Source organism: Chiloscyllium punctatum, chromosome 23 (genome assembly GCF_047496795.1).
Source record: "Chiloscyllium punctatum isolate Juve2018m chromosome 23, sChiPun1.3, whole genome shotgun sequence".
NCBI lineage: Eukaryota > Metazoa > Chordata > Chondrichthyes > Orectolobiformes > Hemiscylliidae > Chiloscyllium > Chiloscyllium punctatum.
Genome location: NC_092761.1, coordinates 61984564 through 62007149, shown reverse-complemented (window position 1 = coordinate 62007149; position 22586 = coordinate 61984564). Strand labels below are relative to the sequence as shown.

Genomic DNA, 22586 nt, shown 5'->3' with positions numbered 1-22586 from the left:
TGGCCTTTAGCTCTGCCCCTCCAACACGATGTTCGAGCTTTTCAATATCTCAGTCGTGCTTTTGCAGCGTGACAGAAAGCGATTCCCACCTGGACTTTAGATGAAAAAAACGTCAATCTTCTCCTGCAGCTTGTTAATTACAGAGAACAGGCTCGCCACCGTAAGTAAGTCCCCTGAGGTGGCCATGGACATCTCTGCTGCTGCTGAAGGGGGTGGGGGAGGGGTTCCAACCTGCTGTGAGCTCAGGCATTCTTTCCTTCAGTCATTTTAGCACTGCACCAAACTACTCAAGTTTCATGCAGAATGACCAAATTAATTAGGTAAAAGTTATTTTGAATGGTTTGGAAGGTGTGGTGGAAGCAGGTAGCCCAACTTTGCCCGAGTTTTGGGTGGAGTAGGACAGATTCAGACTTGCTGGGTTGCCGCCATCTTGGATCTCCCTTTCATGCACTTGAATTCATGACCTTTAATCTTACACCTTAAATTCTCAATCTGTTTTAAATCCTTGAAATATCACTCTTACAGGTAGTGAAGAGCTTTTGAAAAAAGCTTCTCTTCTAGTAAGAATAGAAAGCTAGAGTTCAGAATCATGCTCTGTGTTCAGTAGATTGGAAAAAATGACCATCAATTTTTGACTCCTGTCATCTAATTTTAATACCTGGAACCTTCCATGGACTAAAATGTTTTTAAAGAAAAGGTTGACTTTAAGATGGCCCTCTTGGTCACCTGGCCAGATGTATGAATGAACAGTATTTCAGAAAAACAACTTCTGAGCAAAGCAGTGAAAGAAAATGGATTTCTCACAGAAGAACTAAGAAGGTTTCTCTCTCTTTTGACCAAACAGTTGTTTCTCACATTCAGCTAGAACAGCTTAAACTCAAGAATGCAGGCCTTTTTGAGCTGCATGTTCTTTCTCTCCCTATAAATGAGGCAATCCTGTCTAGTAAACTTTATATCTGTTATGTGATATCATTTTTAAAATATTTTTCTCAGCGTCAGCAAATAATAAGATTCTTCTTTCTTTCACTCAAGAAAACTTTGTCTCTCCCATGTTACTGGGTCAAAATCCTGGTACTCCTTCCCTTGCAATGTGGGAAAATATGTAAAACCAAACACTGCAACACTTCTAAAGATGGCCCACTAATACCTTCTTCCTTAATTGTGATGAGTGCCACATTTTAACTGAGGTGTGATAATTACTTGTGTGTTAAAAATATATATATATTTGCCACAAACTACTGGGGAAAGCAAATTTCCTTTCATCAGTTGACCACAACGATCTGGACTATATTGACTATTTTTTCTTGGTCCGCTCATTTCATAATATTACTGCTGTATTAATAAGTTTACTCCGTCCAACAGTGTAACCTTTCTTGACTGCAACGTTCAAAATATAGTTTCACCCAATGAGAGTCACTGAGTGTACACCATTGATGATATATCGGGCTTTGTAATATCAGCAACTAAAAGTAAGTGTGACCTCTAGGGGTTAAATCTGACATGTCCCTCTCCCCTTCCTGCATCCTTCCACAGCTAATAATTAAGGTTTATTTTAATCTAGTTATAAGTCATAATTCACCTCCAAAAAGGCCTATTTATCAGGTAGAGTGGCACGCAACATAACTGTTACTGGACCCTATTAAGTACCAAGTTAATCTTGTTATTTCTTGACTACCCTGCTGTTTAATGCCCAGTCGTTTTGCAGTTTCACCGGCCTGAAATCAATTTGACAATTACTCCATCTCATTCCTCACTGTGACACTGCTCCCTCTGCACGATCAATTTCCATTGATCGCAACAAAATCCCTTCCCAGGAGGAGCCCACTGTGGGGCCATTTCAGGAGTTGAGCCCTTTTGGTTTTCAGCCAGGCCAGAGTCTTGAATTTTTCAGGTAATCCCTGTCAAGTAGCACATACAGACGTTTAAGTTGCTATTGGCTTTCTGTCTCTGACTGGGGCCTTCTGAGTAATGTAGATCCTGTCAGAGCACAGGCATTCCATTGGAAATCTTCAAAGAAATCTTTCCCAGTCAATTAAGAGAAATGAGCATTGCAAACATCAAAGCTCATCATAAAGAGGAGTTACCTGTGTGCAACTGGTTTCTGGTATTAAAGGTGTGCTCTCCAAAAGGTTAAAGTTTGTAGGCATCAAAAAAAAAATCCAGCTCTCTGAAGGAACATAAAAGTGACTTATTTTAAAGGAAAAGCTTGCATCTATGTTGCACCTTTCACAACATCAGGACATCCCAAAGTGCTTTACAACCAGTGGAGCCTTGGAAGAGATCCCACCCTTAAAGGACATTCAATAACCTGAGGGGATTGCTCAAATGATTCCAAGCCAGAGAGAGAAGGGGGATTCAGGGTTCCTACCTCAGGTTGTACTGAGTTGGCTGCTCACTGCCAAGACAGCTGATGGGGATGCTGGGATTAACTTTAACGACACAGACAACAGGGCGGATGGGATTGTAGCTGTAGACTTCACGATTACTGTTGCTATCGGATTTGGTTTATGAGGTAGGGACAAATGCAACAAGATTGTTAATACTCCCAGGTGAAGAAAAAATGTCATTAAACAGGAGAAGAGCAGAATTAAAGCACATCATAAATTTCTTTTATTTCCTGCCACCTCCTGTAATTCCACAGAGGGGAATAGCAGAAATAATGTACAATGAAAGAGACAGAAGGATATTATTGGCTGCATGAAACAACACACCATCTTAAAAACAAACAGATAACCACAATGATTTGGCTGACTTGATCATACTCATTGTGCTGGGTCAGGAGGGTTTAAATTTGAGCACCACATTCATGGCCATAATCCAAGGTGAAAATCCACTACAGTACAGAGGTAGAGTTACACAGTTACACCCTTAGCCTTTTGTGTACAGCACATGCAGATCTCAAAGGTTTGATGTGTGTAGAAAGTTCTCCCAGCATCCTGAACTACCATCCTCCGTCAATCAGTATCATTACAAAACTAGATTAACTGAGTACTATTTCGCTGGGATAATGTTAAGTTACTGCTCCTCCAGCAGCTATTCACTGTGAGACGATACTTACAGTTTAGATGGTATTTATGCTCTATCTAAAGTCAGGTCCTCCTCACGGCTTTGTTTAGGATCCGTACACTGTGGAAGCAGGCCATTCAGCCCATTGAGTCAACAAGAGCCCTCCAAAGAGCAACTCACCCAGACTCACCCCCATAACCCTGCATTCCCCATGACCAGTCCACCTAACCTGCATATCTTTGGATTGCAGAAGGAAACTGGAACACCTGGAGGAAACCCACGCAGACGCGGGAAGAATGTGCAAATTCCACATAGACAGTCACTCAAGGATGGAATCAAACCTGGGCCCCTGGCACTGTGAGGCAGCTCTGCTAACCACTGAGCCACCGTGCCACCCTGTTTCTCCAGTTTGAATGATAATGTTGAACCAATAGCTACACCAGAACGACACTTGAATTCAAAGGATTAAATTAGGAGGAGAGATCACACAATTTATATTCGTTGGAGTTTAGAAAGATTAGGAGATCAAAGTGTTCAAGGCATCATGGAAAACAAATTGATTAGACAGAAATAAACTGTTTCTGCTGATGGTATTTTAGATCAATGGGACCTAGTCTAAGAATTAGAGCCTGTTCTTTCAGGACTGAAATTTGGAAACTGTTCCACACAATGGCTGATAAATGTTTGGTAACTTCTTTCACAAGTGGCAGTTGAGGCTGGATTTTTGTTAATTTTAAACATGATATTGTTGGGAATTGTGTTCCCTGCAACTTTATGGCATCTGGAATTAGATCAGTGGTGATCTCATTGAATGATGGAACAGGTTGGCGGAGCCAAATGGTCCACTCCCATTCCTGTGTTCTTAGTTGTCTATTTTATGACACATTCACATTTCACTGAGATTAAAAGTAGCCAGCAGTTGCCACATAAATGGAAACTATTGACATAATTTGTATTGGCATCTCTGTTGGTGAATTGTTCAGCGTAGTGTGACTGTAGCCAGGTCAATATTGTGAAGTTAGTTGGTGTAGCTTTTGCCTCTGATCTCCAGCATCTGCAGACCTCACTTTCTCCTAGATGTCCAGGTCCAGTCTATCTGGTCTTAAATATCTGTGGGATCTGTGGACATAACTGCAACTGTTAACCCTGCCACTTGGATTGGCCTGAATAAGACCATTTCAGTTGGGTGAGGGAGACAACTAGTCACTCTGGATGTAGTTCTAGCTACAAGTGATTCAGAATGAGTTATGGTCATGCAAGTTATTCCTGCTTCATTTAGAAAATAACATATTCAATTTAATTGTTGTCTCATGCATCAGAATGAGAGTGCTAGCCCTGCAGAATTGAATGCCTTCCCATCTCTGACATTGTATGGTTAATTTTAACCCTCCCCACACAGCAGCAACTGGGAGGTTGAATCACAAACTTGTCGGCACTGGCCTTATTGGAATTTTCCATAATCTTTCTTTTATCAGTCTCTAAGGTGTGATCTTAGGTGACTGCTAATAGCTAGACTTTTAAATCAGCAGTGGCTGTGAGGCAGTTAGATTGTTTCAAGTCTTGTATAACATTAATGGGCTGGAGTTCCTTTTAATGCTCAACTTTAAGCTTCACCAAGGCAAAGGCACATTTCAGCCATAGAGTTTGGGTTTTTATTTGTGTACTGAATGGAACCTCGATGTTTCCATGACGAGAGGACTGAGACTGGATTGTAGATTTCACATAGCTATTCATGATTCCCTATAAAAGAAGCATTAGGAATGGCAAACAGGGTTTTTTGTGATCTCTCTTACAAAATGCAAGCTTCAATCTAACACTGATTTTAATACTTCCTGTATCCCAAATTTAACGAACTCCCACCCACAGCCACAGGATTATGAAAAGATAGAACCATTTACCCCTCTATCCAATTGAAAATTTGTTTTCTTTCCCCAACCATGATCTCCAGTATTCACCTTGTGGGTTCCTGCAGACAGGAGTGCCTACAATATTACAGAGGGCCTGCCGTGACCCCAGGAAGAATTTGTCCCATCCCTTGATGTCTAGTGATCCGGACATCGAAAGGGTGCTGTGGTCTGTGTGTAATTTAATTTTCTGTGCTGCTTTTGCAGCAGTGATGTGATCTGTCTCTCGGCACTCACAGCTCTCTATAAACCTGTTAATAGTGTTGACCCTGTTACTTTGCACATTTGCCAGTGGTGAATTTTCTGAGTGCTCCTTGCCTCCCCATGCCAGCATGCCCTCTACTCTACAGTGCTATTTTATTCACTGTGGCTAGTTGCTTCTACTGGAAACTTTCCAGATACACTGCTCTGGGCCTTTTTCCATGCTTTTTTGGCTTTTGAGCAGGACTTCCCTATCCACAGATAGGCCTTGATGTTGTTCGCTGCCTCCTATCACCAGTGGTGTCTCTTGAATCATTTCCCTGTTTCTAGAGTCCTTTAACCATAGAATACATATTGCCTGGGCTTCATTATAGATGCTCCTTACTATTTGTCTCCTATTCAATGAGTCTAGTCACCACTGCCACCATATGAGCTCCAGACTCTGAGGAGTGAATGTTAACAAGTTACTTAATCAGAACTGTGTTCAAGACATGGAGGACATCTTCTGGAAACCTACAGGCTCAAGCTTCGCCTCAATGTCACTGTGACATGATTCCTCTGCACCAGCTAGGTCAATATTCGTAAAAGGAGAATTCGGCTGATATTTTAACTGTGCCTATCCGTAACATGCCAAACCCAGATCCAAGCAGCCAACTGAACGCAGACTAAATCCTGAACATGGGAAATAATTGGCCAGCAACACGAGGAGTATTTCTACAGAATGAAACATCAAGGCTTTCTGGTAAAATAATTTAATAACTGGAATATAATGAGGAGCAAATTGGGGTTTCCAATTAAATCTTCAATAAAATGACCTGGAGCAAAGCCCCAATGTGTTTGACATTTTGACTTTGACTGAAGCACCTTAATTAAAGCTGAAATAAGGAACTTAAGAAATTTTGCATAAAACCGATTAAAGACACACTTGAATTAAACCATATGTGCCTGCTCTGAAGACTGCTTATAAAATCGGTAACTTATTAAAATGCTATGCCTAAAATTTAAATGTGATTGATGTTGGTTTAATTGGAGACATTTTCTGAAACTGGCTGCTTGTAGAAACAAATCGTACCTTATAGGGGCAGTCAATTAATGTTCACTGTTAATTGAATTTTTAAATTATTGCATGGGGGTTTAAACTGTCATGCGGTGTGAAAGGAACCAAGTCCCAGTGCCTGTGGAAATGTGAGGGGGACAGAGGATGACACCAATCCATTTCCATAGCCTTTCAGCTGACAGTGTAAAGTCGATTTGAAGAAACAACACCCAGAGCAGCACAGCTGAGAACAGTCAATCAGTTTCCCTGTGATCCTGTCAGGCTGTCCTCTCTGTTTAGTGTTGCCTTGGGCTGACACTATTAGTTTGTTGAAAACTCCTTCCCTTCATCATGTCCTGCAGTCGACCATTCCAATAGCTTTGCTGCATCTAAGTGACTCACCACTCATTCTACACTGCGCGAATTGTCCAGACAGCTGGACAGCTCCCCCATCTTACAGACCATTCAGTCAAACAAATCCAGTGTCTGTAGTTCCCTATGTGTGTAATTCAGTGCACACAGCTCCCTGTGTAACACCCTGTTCAGTGCATAATAGCTTCCTGTGTAACACACTCTTCAGTACACACAGCTCCCTCTGTAACACCCTGTTCAGTGCACATGGCTCCCTGTGTAACACCCTGTTCAGTGCACATGGCTCCCTGTGTAACATCCTGTTCAGTGCATTGCAGCTCCCTGTGTAACACCCTGTTCAGTGCACATGGCTCTCTGTGTAACATCCTGTTCAGTGCATTGCAGCTCCCTGTGTAACACCCTGTTCAGTGCACATGGCTCCCTGTGTAACATCCTGTTCAGTACACACAGCTCCCTGTGTAACACCCTGTTCAGTGCACACGGCTCCCTGTGTAACATCCTGTTCAGTACACACAGCTCCCTGTGTAACACCCTGTTCAGTGCACACGGCTCCCTGTGTAACATTCTGTTCAGTACACACAGCTCCCTGTGTAACAGCCTGTTCAGTGCACACGGCTCCCTGTGTAACATCCTGTTCAGTACACATAGCTCCCTGTGTAACACCCTGTTCAGTACACATAGCTCCCTGTGTAACACCCTGTATTCAGTACACACAGCTCCCTGTGTAACACCCTGTTCAGTGCACATGGCTCCCTGTGTAACATCCTGTTCAGTGCATTGCAGCTCCCTGTGTAACACCCTGTTCAGTGCACATGGCTCCCTGTGTAACATCCTGTTCAGTACACACAGCTCCCTGTGTAACACCCTGTTCAGTACACACAGCTCCCTGTGTAACACCCTGTTCAGTGCACATGGCTCCCTGTGTAACACCCTGTTCAGTGCATTACAGCTCCCTGTATTACATCCTGTTCAGTGCATTACAGCTCCCTGTGTAATATACTGTTCAGTACACACAGCTCACTATGTAACACCCTGTTCAGTGCACATGGTTCCCTGTGTAACATCCTGTTTAGTGCATCACAGTTCCCTGTGTAACACCCTGTTCAGTGCATTACAGCTCCCTGTGTAACACCCTGTTCAGTGCATCACAGCTCCCTGTGTAACACCCTGTTCAGTGCATTCCAGCTCCCTCTGTAACACCCTGTTCAGTACACACAGCTCCTTGTGTTACACCCTGTTCAGTGCATTACAGATCCCTCTGTAACATACTGTTTAGCGCACACACTCTGTTCAGTGCATTACAGCTCCCTGTGTAACATACTGTTCAGTACGCACAGTTCTCATTGTAACACACTGTTCAGTGCACACAGCTGTGTGTCTACAGCAGCCTGTTAAGGTTGTACACCTCCCTGTGTAACACACTGAGTACTTTACTTTGCCATCTGTGTAATGCATTCCTCAGTTTGAATGCATGCCCTGTTTAAACTTGATCTATCCATTATGCCTTCATGTAGCTCAATGTACAGTGTGTACATGTCCTTGTGGAGCATACTGTTCAATTTTTGCAGCTCCTTGTGTGACATTATGCATTAACACCAGCTTTATAAATGTCATATTTAACCTCACCTCTCACCTTCTCCGTTACAGTCTCTTCAGATTGGATACCACCCATCATCCGCCAGGGCCCCACTAACCAGACATTCGCCGTTGACTCCACAGCACAGCTTCAGTGTCATGTGATTGGGAACCCTCTTCCCAGTGTTCATTGGTTGAAAGATGGGCAGAGGATCCTTGGTAACGACCCTCGCATTAGCATGCTGGATAACGGTACCCTCCAGATTACTAATGTACAGGTAGGACCTGGACACTGTCAGCAGTGAACCTTGTTTTAAACTTTTGGACTATAGTAAGATTTGGCTGTTCCTTCATCATTCCCAATTTCTGGGAAATCGTCCGCATTACCCTTTCTCTGATATAAAACTGGAAATTGCTGGAGAAACCAACTTAGTAGATCAGGGCAGAACATGTCCCGAGAGACAATTAAATTTGCAGGCCTGTGACGTTTTAACACCTGGGAAAAGTTTGAGATGTTTTGCTCGCCCAGAATGTGCTGGATGCAGGGATATTGAGGAGTTAGACGGATGTTTAATTCGTAAAGGTTCAAGGATTGAGAGTGTGGACTGGAAATTGGAGGTGAGATCATGAGGATGGAATGAGATCGGCCATGATCATATCAAATGGTGGATCAGGCTCAAGGGGCTGAATTGGCTCCTAGTTATGGAGTCATACAGCACGCAAACAGACCCTTCTGTTCAACCAGTCCACACTGACCATGTTCCCAAACAAAAACACTCTCAGCTATCTGTCTTTGTCCAATATCCCTCCAAACCTTTCCACAAATCTTAGCAGGACTTATACACTTAACGGTAAGATCCTAGGGAATGTTGCTGAGCAAAGAGACCTTGGAGGACAGGTTCATAGCTCCTTGAAAGTGGAGTCACAGGTAGAGTGGATAGTGAAGAAGGCATTGGGTATGCTTTCCTTTATCGGTCAGAATACTGAGTACAGGAGTTGGGAGGTCATGTTACGGCTGTACAGGTCATTGGTTAGGCCACTGTTGGAATATTGTGTGCAATTCTGGTCTCCTTCCTTTTGGAAAGATGTTGTGAAACTTGAAAGGGTTCAGAAAAGATTTACAAGGATGTTGCCAGGGTTGGAGGATTTGAGTTATAGGGCGAGGTTGAACAGGCTGGGGCTGTGTTTCAGATTAGATTCTCTAGAGATCAGATTCCCTATAATGTGGAAACAGGCCCTTCGGCCCAACAAGTCCACACCAACCCTCCGAAGAGTAACCCACCCCCCTCTGACTAATGCACCTAACAACTATGGTGCATTACCATGGCCAATTCACCTGACCTGTACATCTTTGGTATGGGAGAGGAAACCGGAGTACCGGGAGGAAACCCATGCAGACACTGGGAGAATGTGCAAACTCCACACAGACAGTTGTTCAAGGCTGGAATTGAACCTGGGATCCTGGCACTGTGAAGCAGCAGTGCTAACCACTGAGCCACCATGCCGCCCACTAAAAATGTCAGCAGCAGGGTGACCTTATAGAAGTTTACAAAATTATGAGGGCCATGAATAGGATAAATAGACAAAGTCTTTTCCCTGGGTGGGGGAGTCCAGAACTAGAGGGCATAGGTTTAGGGTGAGGCGGGGAAAGTAAAAAGAGACCTAAGGGGCAGTTTTTTCACACAGAGGGTGGTACGTGTATGGAATGAGCTGCCAGAGGAAGTGGTGGAGGCTGGTACAATTGCAATATTTAAGAGACATTTGGATGGGTATATGAATAGGAAGGGTTTGGAGGGATAGGGGGTGGGTGTTGGCAGGTGGGACTCGATTGGGTTGGGATATCTGGTCAGTTTGGACGGGTTGGACTGTGGGGTCCGTTTCCATGCTGTACATCTCTATGACTCTATACATGAACTTATCCAAATGTCTTTTAAATGTTATAACTGTACCTGCATCCACCAATTTCTCTGGCAGTTCATTATACATATGAACCACTCTCTGTGTAACAAGGTTGCCCCCACCCACTGTGTCCTTTTTAAATTCTTCTACTCTCAACTTAAATATAGGCCTCATAGAGTCCACCCTAGAGACAAGACCTTTGTCATTCACCTTATCATGAAGAGAGCAACTGAGCACCCCTGAGGTGCAGGTTGGTCTAGTCCATGAGTTGGCTTCTTGTCCCTGTGTGCAAAGTGAGAGATGAGTGATACAAAGTGCAGCACTGAAGTCCAGAGCCATACTGACATCGGTCAGAGATGTGCATGAAGATGATGCAATTAAGCTAGTGCATGTCAGATGCCAAGGTCCTTGGGGCTTGCCCTGAGATGATAGTGCCAGGGGCCCAAGATGGAGGTCCAGAGGATCAAGCGGTGAGCTGGAATTGCCAGGTGACTGTCATGCCATGAATTGTTGGTATCTAGTTTCTATCTGCTTGGTGGAACCAATCTCACTTCATTAATATGTAGTTTCCCATTCTGATAGAGTCCTATAGATGTACAGCACAGAAACAGACTGGAGGAATCTTACTTCAATATTATCTATCTTAATGTTTTTCATGACACCCAATACCACCACCTTAATATTGACATGCCATAGAATATCAACATGCCCCGTCCCTAAACTTACCATCATCCATGCCTTCTCCTTGATGAATACTAATGCAAAATCCTTCTTAAGGACTTCACTCACTTCCTTTGACTGCATGCATTTATTCCCTCCTTTGTGTTTGAGTGGACCTTTCCTTTCCCTAGCTACACTATTGCTCCTAATGTGTGTATACAATGCCTTGGGCTCTCCTTAATCCTACTTGCCAGGGACTGTTTCATGGCCCCTTTTAGCCCTCATTATTCCTTGTTTAAGTTCTTTCATACTTCCTTTATATTCCTCAAGGGCCTCATTGGATATCAGTTTACATATGTTTCTTCTTTATTTTTGAATGAACTTTCAATATCTCTTGTCATTCAGGATTCCTGAACCTTGCTGTCCTTATCTTTGATCCTCACAGAAGCTAGTCCTGAATTATGATCAACTATCATTTAAAAGGCTCCCACATGTCAGATGTGAATTTACCCTCAAACAGCTGCCCCTAATCTAATTTCTCCAGTTCCTGCCTAATACTATGGTAATTAGCCTTTCCCCAGTTTAGCACTTTCACCCAAGGACCAGTCTTATACTTATCCATAACTATCTTAAAACTTACAGAGTTATATTCACTGTTTTGAAAATGCTCCCCCACTGAAGCTTAAATCACCTGGCCAGATGTATTCCCCAGAACAGTGTCTGGGACATTCCCTTCCTTACTTAGAATAGCTATATATCATTTCAAGAAACCCTGCTTGATGCACCTAACAAATTCTGCCCCACTTAGGGAGTCCCTATCAATATTGAAGAATCCTATTACCGTACTCACACTAGACAGAATTTAATTCTCTATCATATCTGTAGGGCTTAATTAACCAATGCTTAAATTTTCAGTTTCTGAATCTGATTATCTTTCATAGAACAGTACAGCACAGTCCAGGCCTTGCAGACCTCGATGTTGTGCCAGCCTTTTAATCTACTCTAAGATCAGACTAACCCATATACCCTTCGTTGAACTAACTTCCATATGCCTATCCATGTGCCTTTCTTGATTCTTCATACAGTTGAGCTTAGACTTTCTCAGTTGCAAGTTATTCCTTTAGGATTTTAACCAAGTACTTATGGTCTGGAAATTTAAAACTAAAATCCTTATACTGAGGTAACTTATTCCGTAGCAGGTCTAAATTATCTCCCTTTTTTTTTAGGAGAAACTGTTTGCACATCTAATGTCAACCAGGACTTCTGAAAACCCAAAACCAAAAAGACTTGCCTCATTATTGGCGCTTTCTTAAGCCAAACAACAAACCCAATGATTTAGGATTCTTCCAATTGAAACCCTATGCATTGTTTACTTTGTTCACCCGTAAAACCTCTCCCAATGTAAAGAAATTCCCAATATCTCTCAAAAACAATACCTCTCACCCTTGTCTTTAATAAGCCATAGATTGAAAATCCTTACAAGGAAATCATGAAGCCCCTTCTTAGACATATAACAAAAGCCATGTGCCACTAGTTCAAAATACAAACTTTAAAATGCTTATACAAAGGAACCACGATTATCCGAAGGAAATGGACAAGGAGTATTTTGTTCAGTTATTCGAATTCCGGATAATTGAATGCTGAATAACATCATTTAGCCAAACATCGGAACCTTGCGATCTTGCCGGATAATCCGATATTTGGATAATCGAATGCCAGATAATTGAGGTTCCTCTGTATATCACATACCTTGCATTGCAACATGTTATGATCAGAGTGACCAGCAGCGCTGGATTTTCCTACATTACACAATAGCAGCATTCAAGAAGCACCTGAACAACTACATGAATAGAAAGGGAATAGAGCAATACGGGATCATGTAAGTGAAGATGGTTCTAGAATGGACGGATAATATCTGTCAACACAGGTTTGGAGGGTCGAAGGGCCTGTTCCTGTGCTGTATTGTTCTTTATTTGAGGCCTTCATTCTGAACAAACTCCTGTTGGAATGTTGTCCAGCACACAATTCCCTGGCAACACCCTGCCTCACCTTCTTTACGATGTTGACAGATTCATCCACCAGCTCCATGAACCCCCACTTCACAACTTGGTTATGATGTTCCAAACTGTTCCAATTTTCTAGCATTGGGCTGATATAGGCTTATTCATTATTAGAGGAGCAAAACTCCTGGACTAGTCCATTGTTTGGACATCACAATCACAGGTTATTTATTTCTGGTGTTAATTCAAGTGTCAGCCAAATCAGATTCACCTCTGGGTTCTACTTACTCTCCATAAATTTGAGCACAAAATCCATACAACACACCAATGTGTGCTTTTCTTACACTTGACAGGCACCTTGTTATTAATACTTGATCATGTTCTATTTAAATTTATGAGAAATAATCTGCAATGGGGTGAATTAAAGATCCTTCTGGGTGAATAAACTGAAATAGTCTGAAAGGATTTCCTCATCTGTAACCGCCCTGCGATGTGGCATAACAAACAAATTAATTTGAATCACAGTACATTCAGAAAAAAATCATCACTATGTAAGTTTGTCTTCTCAATTGTGTACTACTTCATGTACCTATCATTCTCGAGGTGTCTTATAATTGTTTCACATACTGCTCTTCTGATTGTGGCAGTTCATGTGTGAGGAATTAATCTACCTTGGCTGTGAGTGCTATTTCTCTGAAGTGGAGGTGGAGATGCCTGTGTTGGATTGGGGTGGACAAAGTCAGAAGTCACACAATGCCAGGTTATAGTCCAACAGGTTTATTTGAAATCGCAAGCTTTCGGAGTGCTGCTCCTTCATCACCTGACCAAGGAGCAGTGCTCTGAAAGCTTGTGATTTCAGATAAATCTAATGATCTGTAACCTCATGTAATGTGACTTCTGATTTTGCTATTTCTATGGAAGGTTTAACTATAGTATAATATCTATGTAAAATAACACAAATAAATGCGTTGAGAGTGTGTGTTATGATGGTCTTTGCTAATTGTAAGATCTAGTATTACCTTTTATATTTTACTCATCCACCTTTTGGCGATGATGCCATTCCAGTAGGTTTTATCTTTAATATTCCACTTGAATTCCTTAATGATCATCACTCCCATACATTGTGTGTCCCCTGTGATATGGAGTCAATCTGTACTTGCCCAATATCTTGATGAATGAGAGCAAGACATATACATCATTAAGGCAGTCCTCAACATTATATGATGTTCCATTTGGAATGTGTCATGTGATTCTTGTTTTCACTGGCTGAGTTAAATGCTTAAACTATCACACTGGAATCCAAACCACAAACCTGAAAATTATTTACAGTAATCTGCACAACCGGTGCATTTACAGCAATCTTATTCATTTTCTTCTTCTTTGCAGGGATAAAAATGACTCTTTCTGAACAATTCCTCAACACATGTTGAGGTTTGGAAATGAAATAGTTATTTCTCACTTGCTGAATGGCTGGCACCAAGTCAAACTGGTGTCTCACACTTAGCATGTTAGTATATTAGATTAGACTAGATTCCCTAGAGTGTGCAAACAGGCCCTTCGGCCCAACAAGTCCACACCGAGCCTCCAGTGTGTAACCGCCCCCCCCCCCCCCCCCCCCCGACTAATGCACCTCATGCTATGGACAATTTAGCATGGCCAACTCACCTGGCCTGCACATCTTTGGAATGTGGGAGGAAACCCACCCAGACACCGGGAGAATGTGCAAACTCCACACAGACAGTCACCCATGGCTGGAGTTGAACCTGGGACCTGGCGCTGAGAGGCAGCAGTGCTAACCACTGAGCCACTGTGTATATTTGGGGCAGCATGGTGGCTCAGTGGTTAGCACTGCTGCCTCACAGTGCTAGGGACCTGGGTTCAATTCCCACCTCGGGCAACTGTCTGTTTGGAGTTTGCACATCCCACAGCAGGTTAGGTGAATTGGCCATGCTAAATTGCCCATAGTGTTAGGTGTATTAGTCAAGGGTAAATGTAGGGGAATGGGTCTGGGTGGGCTGCTCTTCAGAGGGTCAGTGTGGACTTGTTGGGCTGAAGGGCCTGTTTCCACACTGTAGGGAATCTAATCTAATCTGATATATCTTTAAAAACGTGCTGTTCTTATCATTCACTGCATCATAGCATGTGCCTTGAGATTTCAGACTATCTTAAAACAGGTCGCTTGAAGCACGCAATGATAGAAGCAGAAATAAGATACTGAATTGGGTGATCAGCCGTAATTATATTGAATGACTCAAACCATGGAATAGCTTGCTCCTTCCATGTTCCTATGTGCTGTCTTGTTGTAACCAAGTAGTTTAATGTTAGCTCAGATTCAGACATGTCTGTCAATGTAATATTTACATGTATTAGTGTATTGTAACAAATATTTATTGGATCTTTCAATACCGCATTACCCACTTAGTAGTTTCGTACGTTACAATAGATAACATAAGCATTGTCACATCAGGTGAAATACCCTGTGAGAGCTAAAACCTGCATCAAAACAGTTCTAAATTACTGGAAGCCAAAAATAAAAACAGTATGCGCTGGAAACACTCAGCAGGACAGGCAGCATCTGAGAAGTGAATTTAGTGAATGAATCAGTGAGCTTTATTATCACTTGTACGCACACAAGTACAGTAAAAAGTTTACCAGTCACCATTTATGGTGCCATCTTAGGTACAAAGGGATCTAGGTACAGATTCTTGAGCACAAATTATTGGGAAAAAATAGCAAACTAAGAAATAAAAAGTCAAGCATTACAGACCTTCAGAAGTGTAAAATCATAGTAATGAGTTAGAAAAATAAAGAATAAAGTGAGGAACAGTCTTGATTTTTCAGGGTGATTACCTTGAATCAGAACTGCTAAAAGTTGGAGCTGAACAGTTTCATTTGAGTACAGGGATGGAGAGAGGGGAAAAACCGAAGGGGAGATTTGTAAAGAGTTAGAAGGCAGGAGAAATTAAATACCACAAGAGAATGGTACAATCAAGGCATAAAAGAGGTGATAATGAGAAAAGTCAAGAGATGAAAGGTGGGTCTGCAGGAAGTGTGACTGGACATGACAGGATAATGGCCTATGGTTGTTGTCCAGATAAATGGCAGAAGTGACTATGGTCTGAAGATATTGACCTAAGTCTTGATCTGGAAGTTTGTAAAATATCTCATTAAGTGATAATGAACTGCTCTACTTAGCAGAGAGTAGGAGGCTGAGGACAGGACAGATTGGGAGTACTCAATTAAAGCAATTTATTTGGCAGCTGTGAGTTAACTCTCTAAAGTTTTAGATAAACTTAAGGTCAGAAGCTTCTAGTGACTGAACTGCCTATCAGAGGAACAACAAGGAATAATTTGCTCAAGCCCACAGATTTCAGGCAAGTCCAAGATCCAGGACAGTTTAGAACTGAATTGAAGTCTTTCTTCCAAAACTTGTTCCAAGTGAATAATCTGTGATAAACACAGAGAATGCTGGAAAAAAACTCAGCGAGTCTAGCAGCATTTGTGGAGTAAAAAGCAGACTCAACATTTTGAGTCGAATATGGCCTTTTTTTCAGAACTGAAGAGTCATATTTGACTCAGAATGTTAACTTTATTTCCATCTCCACAGATGCTGCTAGACCTATTTAGTTACTTCAGAATCCTCTGTATTTGTTTCAGATTTCCAGCATTTGTAGTATTTTGCTTTTATTCGATTTAAATGTAATGGTTGATAATTGGCAGTCAGTTATCAAAATTACTGCTTATCCAATAGTCCCCTTAGATTCCATATTCAATGCACATTAGCATTTTAAATGGCCACTTGTTTAGATAAGAATCAGTCATTGTGTTCTCAGCACAGTACCTTTTCACAGTGTTTACACAAGACTTGCTGTATATAAATCAATCTTTGCTAGGTAGTGCAAAATTATGTTGCAGTTCATTGACAAGACAGCTCTCATGATTAAGATTATGAATTGATTTTTCTTTAATATCATTCACAATATAAGAAGTTGCTGGCACAACTAGCATTTATTGCCTATATCCAGTTGTCCTCAAAAGGTTGGTGGGCTACATTCTTGAATCATTGCAGACTTTGAGTTGATGGTCGTCCAATTGTAAATAGGAACTTCCAGTATCTTAACCCAGTAATGATGGTCCAGCAATATTTTTCCAGGTTAGCTCAGCAGTGTGATTTAAGGACAAACCTGGAGAAAATGGTGTTGCTATACAGCCGCTCCGCCACCCCCACTTCTCTTTCAAGGTGAGAAGTTTGAGGGATGGAGAGCTATTGTTGAAGAAATCTGAGTAGTTGGTGCTTAATAAACGAAGTTGAGTGGCTGAGTGAGTGAGGCTAAGTGTGAGAATGACTGACTGACTAAGTGAGGGTGACTGCTCTGCACAGCTATCAGATTGACCTGCATCTGCCCAGTCAGTGTGACAACAAATGGCACACATCAAGAAGACTGATCTGACACATTACCTCCAACCATGCAGTCAGTCATCAATTCACATGTTACCTGTCGCTGGTATTTCAAAAACAGTCATAGCTGAGGCCTGCAAATATATTTCAGCCACTGTTTATTCTAGTTACATTTACTGGTTGCCTCCACCACAACCCAGTTACTCTGTTTATAGAGCAAGTGGACACACTTACAGTTTTACACCAGTTTCTACTGATTTTTCTTTTTGGGCAAGTACCCCTTTCAATACCAAACATCGACAGACTCTGCAGTCCTCATTTTCTCCTAAAAACATATATATCGGTCTTCCAGAAATGCTGCAGCACATCTCACATTGATAGAAAGAACTTTTATTTATATAGCTTCTTTTGCAGTCTCAGGACATTGCTCCACAACCAAGGAAGTATTTTTGAAGTAAAGAGAGAAATTGCTGGAGAAACACCAACAGGTTTGACTGCGTCTGTGGAGAGAAAGCAGAGTCAATATTTCTGGTCCAATAACCCTTCATCAGAATTGCGTCTGCTTTTTAATTTACAGATGCCCCTAGACTTGCTGAGTTTCTCCAGCAATTTTTCTTTTTGTCTTACATTTCCATCATCTGCGGTTCCGTTTTATTTTAAGTACTTTCAAAGGGCAGTAGGTGTTGCAGCTTTCAGAACGCACCAACAATGTTGCACATGCAAAATCCCAGAATAAGAAGTGGAATGAATGACTGGATGATACTTTTGGTTGAGCTGGTTGAAAAATAAATGGCCAAGACAGGAAAGCTAGTCATATGCCCAGAGCTGCTCGCTCACTAGAGAGAGAGAGAGAGAGACCACTGGTGGGGAGTTTGGCCTGAGGTCAGCGTGCCTCAGGTGAGGGGCCAGGTTGAGAAGGCAGGACTTTCATGGCAACCTCAGCTGGTTTGGGACTTGAACCTGCGCTGCTGGTGATATTCTGAAACCAGCCATCTAACCAACTGAGCTAACCAAGCCAGAACAACACCATTGAGCGGTGCCATATGATCATTTTACACACATGTAGGAGGGTAGATAGCAGCTCAACTGAACTCTTCACCCAGAACACTGCACCTTCAGTAGTGCACTGGTCTCTAGAAATAATCTTTTCCTATTCCCTGAGGGGTGAAACTCCAGAAGACAAAATTTTGAGTAGTGATGATCGGAAGCAATTCCCTGCATCAAGAATGATGGAAATCCAAAACACTGTCTCCCAGAAAGCTATGGACTGTTAGTCAATTGTAGCTGGAATTGATAGATAATTAACTGATAAAAATATTGTGGGTTATGGAACAAAGGTGGGTAATTATTGTTGACGTGTAAAACTGCATTGATTTAATTGAATAGTAGAATCGGCCTGAGAATCAGAATAGCTCATTCCTGTTCTTGAGTTCCATACTACATCTATTTGTTCATAACTTTCCTATATTTGATATGATTTCTTGCCCCCTCCTACTCCTCAAGCAAGTACTTTGATTCTTCCTGAGAATATTTAAAATTGCAAAGCAGTAAGAGGTCAAACAGTCTTAAAATAACATGGAACTAGCTTTCCAATGTGCTTATGAAATTTCTCTTAATGGAATTGTGAGAATGTCTTCTTTTACACTATAATGACTGACCTGCTGATGAATTTATGAGTACAGAAGCTCTCAACTATGATTTCTGAGAGTGACATTCTGTTAACATTGCTTTCATGCTTTCCACCCAGTCACATTGAATATGATACAGCCTCAATCTTTTTTTAAAACAGAAGTCAGCTTTAGAAGCTGGTTATTGAGATCATAAGGCAGATGCATTAATACAAGAAATCCTTGGTGATATTTTATCACGAAAATCCACAGTGACAGTGACTTTGCAGATTATGAACTATTAAAGTTAATAAATTACACAGCCCTTTCCAGTTGCAGTAATGTGCATTTTATTCATCCCAACCTGAACTGCTGTACGTTGAGGTTCAGATACTGGAGGCATCTCATTCCTTTAAAAAGCCACTGTTTTGGTAGAGTAAGTGGAACAAGGGGTTCAGTCATGCGCCGTTTGCACCCTCAGTCTTGCTGCAAGTCTAGCAGGGTCTGGTATATTTGCAAGCAATGACTCTCCCGCCTTATATTCTAAGTATAGAATGTCTGTAACCCAAATCAAGATCCTAGAATCTAGTGACAAGGTGCAGAAGTGAAAGTGCATCAACACAAAGTAGACAATGCTAATGTGCTGTATACTTCATTTTTAAAAATAATGGCTTGTAGAATTATTTTTGTATTTAACAGAAAAAGTGTAATAACTTCAGACCTTACATCTATCTTTCCGCACCTCTTCCCCCAAATTTTTAAATCTGTCCCTTTTGGTTGAAGCAGATGACAGCCCTCATCTATGCTCTGAAATCCCTGTACTCCTCTAACTCTGACCTTTTATTTGTGTCACTATTTGCTCCACTATTGGTGGCCAAACCTACAGTTGCCAACAGGCCATCTGCTCTGGAATGTTGTTCCTCAATTTGTCACTTCCCCACCATTCTCTTCTTACCTCTCAGACCAATCTCTTAGCTACATGCCCTAATATCACAAGGAGGAGGTGCGAGCATAGTGGTAACGTCTCTGAGCTAGCAGCACCTGACTAATGTTTTGCCTACATATGTTTGAATCCCACCATGGTGAAGATGGTGAAATTTGAATTAAATCAAAAAAGTAAAGAGCTAGTCTAAAGATCATATTACTGCTGTCATTTGACACTTAAAAAAAATACAACCAGTTCACTAATGTCCTTTCGGGAAGGAAGTTTGGAAATACTGGATCTGGCCTACATTTGACTCCAGTCCCATGGTAAATATGGCTGATTCTTAATTGCTGTCTAGGCAATTGGAAATGGTCAATAAATGCTGAGTGGCCAGTGACATCCATAAAAGAACAAAAAATCCTCCTGAAGAATTTTTCTTAATGAAAATGTGAGAATATCTTGTTACTGCTCCATTATGAGTGACCTATTCATAAATGTGCAAATCTCTCTGGTATGATTTCTGAGAATGACATTTTGTTACTCTTGCTCTCATCTCTGCTACCCCCTACAACCACTCCATGGTGAATTTGGTATGGCCTTAAGTCTTTTTGAACAGCTTCATAAACTCATTCGCTAAGATTTCAAGGCACTTGTATATCTTTGTGATGTTGAATGTTGTTGCATTTTGTTTGACATTACTTCTGTGAAATGCAGTGGAATGTGGTCCTATGTTCAAAGACCTGTGCATCAAAGGTTCCTCGCTAGCTCTTTTTCTCAAAAATGGCTAACATAAAGGGCTGACTTAAATGGTCAGTTGTACAGTATTCTGTGTTTTCTATCACTGTTTTGGATTTTTTAAAAAACTTTAATTGTAAGATGTACCTCAGTTTTAGCCTTTGCTACAGCAGAAGTTGAGTTTTAAATAAACACTAATATTTCATAATAATACTTATTATGTTATCATCTGGACAACTTGACCTGGGAAAAAATAGAATGTAGAAGGGAAAAACGGGTTTAAAAATATAACATTTGACTTACCAATGTACAAAGAAACCCTTTTAAACAATTATCTCAGAACCAAAGGAAGCTATGGTGCTGTTTTAAATCTTTTGACACTTATGATGCTCAAAATGGCTGCTACCTTGCTATTCCAGCTGCATTCATTCATGCAATAGAATCACATCCACCAACAAGGTAAAACAGAGGCCAGTCATACATTAGTCATAAAAGCTTGTGGTCATGCTGAACATTTATTTAAAAATTGATGCTGAAGTCTGTTGGGAGTGAAATATTTAACGTTTTTGTGCTTTCATTGTCCCGAAGTCATGGGGTTAATGCATCTTCCTTGTCCCTGTGCGGGTAATAGCATCATTTTATTGCTGCTGTGGCTGTTTGCCCAGAAAAAATTAGAGCTGTCAGGCAGTTTCTGAGACGACTATGAATTAATGGTCCCCCGGGAGACAGCCTCATCAGGTCAGAGTGATTCAGGGGGTACTCAGGGAGGTCATGTGACTGAGCTCAGAGAAAGGGACAATCTGCTGCTGAAACACACTCAGAATTGCAAATGCAGAGCTGCTGAGTGGCAACAGCTCCTTCTGCCTTGGTTTTTATGCACAGTTCCCATGTAATTGAGCTGGTTCATTAACATCACCCATGCGCAGCCCTGTTGCTGATTGGTAATGTCCTAAAGGCGCTCATTCCAGTCTGTCACCTCTAAAGCCAACGTACATCAGATAACATTGTCTTTTTAATCAACATTTTATTTCAAGAAGCCAGGCAGAATGCAGAAAAAGGTTGAAACAGGAAAAGATGTTTTAATTAATTAAGAGATTAAATTTAAAGGCATGTTTAATTTGACAATTAGTTTGGAAAAAAAATTAATTGTGCATAGGTTCCCCCATCTGAATAGGGGCAGATTTTATTCACATTGACTTTGACTGTTATGTCCTATTGATGTAGAAGTGATATATATTAATAATCTTATCCGAGTTGTTTATATTCCCACTGATTCAGGAGTGCTCTGCATTTTTTAGTGATCTCCAGATGATGCGTGTTCTTACTGACATAGATGTTGGCTACATTTTTATGTATTGGAGTGGTATATGATCTCATTGATTCAATGTTAAATCTTGAATAATACAAATATACAATGTGATCTTTGGACAATTTGCATCCATTTGAGTTCAGTGCAGAGCTAATGCCACATTCTTATATATGTTGGTTCGGTGTAGAAGGCTGTATTTGAAAATTAAAGAGGTATCCAGTTATTTATCCCATTGCTGTTTGTGGGATCTATCTGTGCACGAAGTAAGAACAATATTTATGCACTGCTTACAATTTGATTGTAAAGAGATTTTGGAACTTCCTTCTTTCACATCATCCAAATGTCTTCCATTATTTTACTAAAGATGAAGGCAACTGCTGGGATTCAGTTCCTAAGGCATTGATAGTACTCCAATCAGGCAGTAAGGTGCCAATCTTTAGGCTCCACCATAAACAGGAACAGAGGCTGACAGAACTAAAAGTGTGGTGAGCCTTGTTCATTGCAATTTAAGGAGGTAGTCCAGAATTTTAGAGTTGACCTTCAGTTTCTCTCACTGCCAATAGTCCACTTAGGCGTCTGAAGCAGGTGTCCAGTGGCTAGCTCATGACCAACATTCCAGACGAGGCAACCCCTGCCTGCTGAGATGCAAAAGAAGCCATTTGCTGTCCTGTAGAGGGGCACCACCTGCACCTTTTATGGTCGTCGCCCAGCTATAAAAGCCATAACAAGAGGATTTGCTGTTCAGAGGTAGCTCACCAATCTCTGGGTCAAAAGCTCCAAATTCAAGACCAGTTTCAGGACTTGATGACCATGAAATGTGTATCATGGTGGCTTAGTGGTTAGCACTGCTGCCTCACAGTGCCAGGGGCCCGCATTCAATTCCAACGGCTATTCTATATGGAATTTGCACATTCTCCCCATGTCTCCATGGATTTTCTCAGGGTTTGGTTTCTCAGGC

General features: G+C 41.4%; 1 protein-coding gene across 4 annotated transcripts in view; it reads left to right on the top strand.

Annotated features, from left to right (window-relative positions):
• The window catches only part of robo3 (roundabout, axon guidance receptor, homolog 3 (Drosophila)), a 578410-nt gene that overhangs the window by 448832 nt on the left and 106992 nt on the right, over nucleotides 1–22586 (top strand). For all 4 annotated transcript variants that reach the window (XM_072593115.1, XM_072593113.1, XM_072593112.1 and 1 more), the window contains exon 9: nucleotides 8167–8372. In XM_072593115.1, the coding sequence (XP_072449216.1) occupies nucleotides 8167–8372 (206 nt within the window). The remainder of the gene's footprint in view (nucleotides 1–8166; nucleotides 8373–22586) is intronic.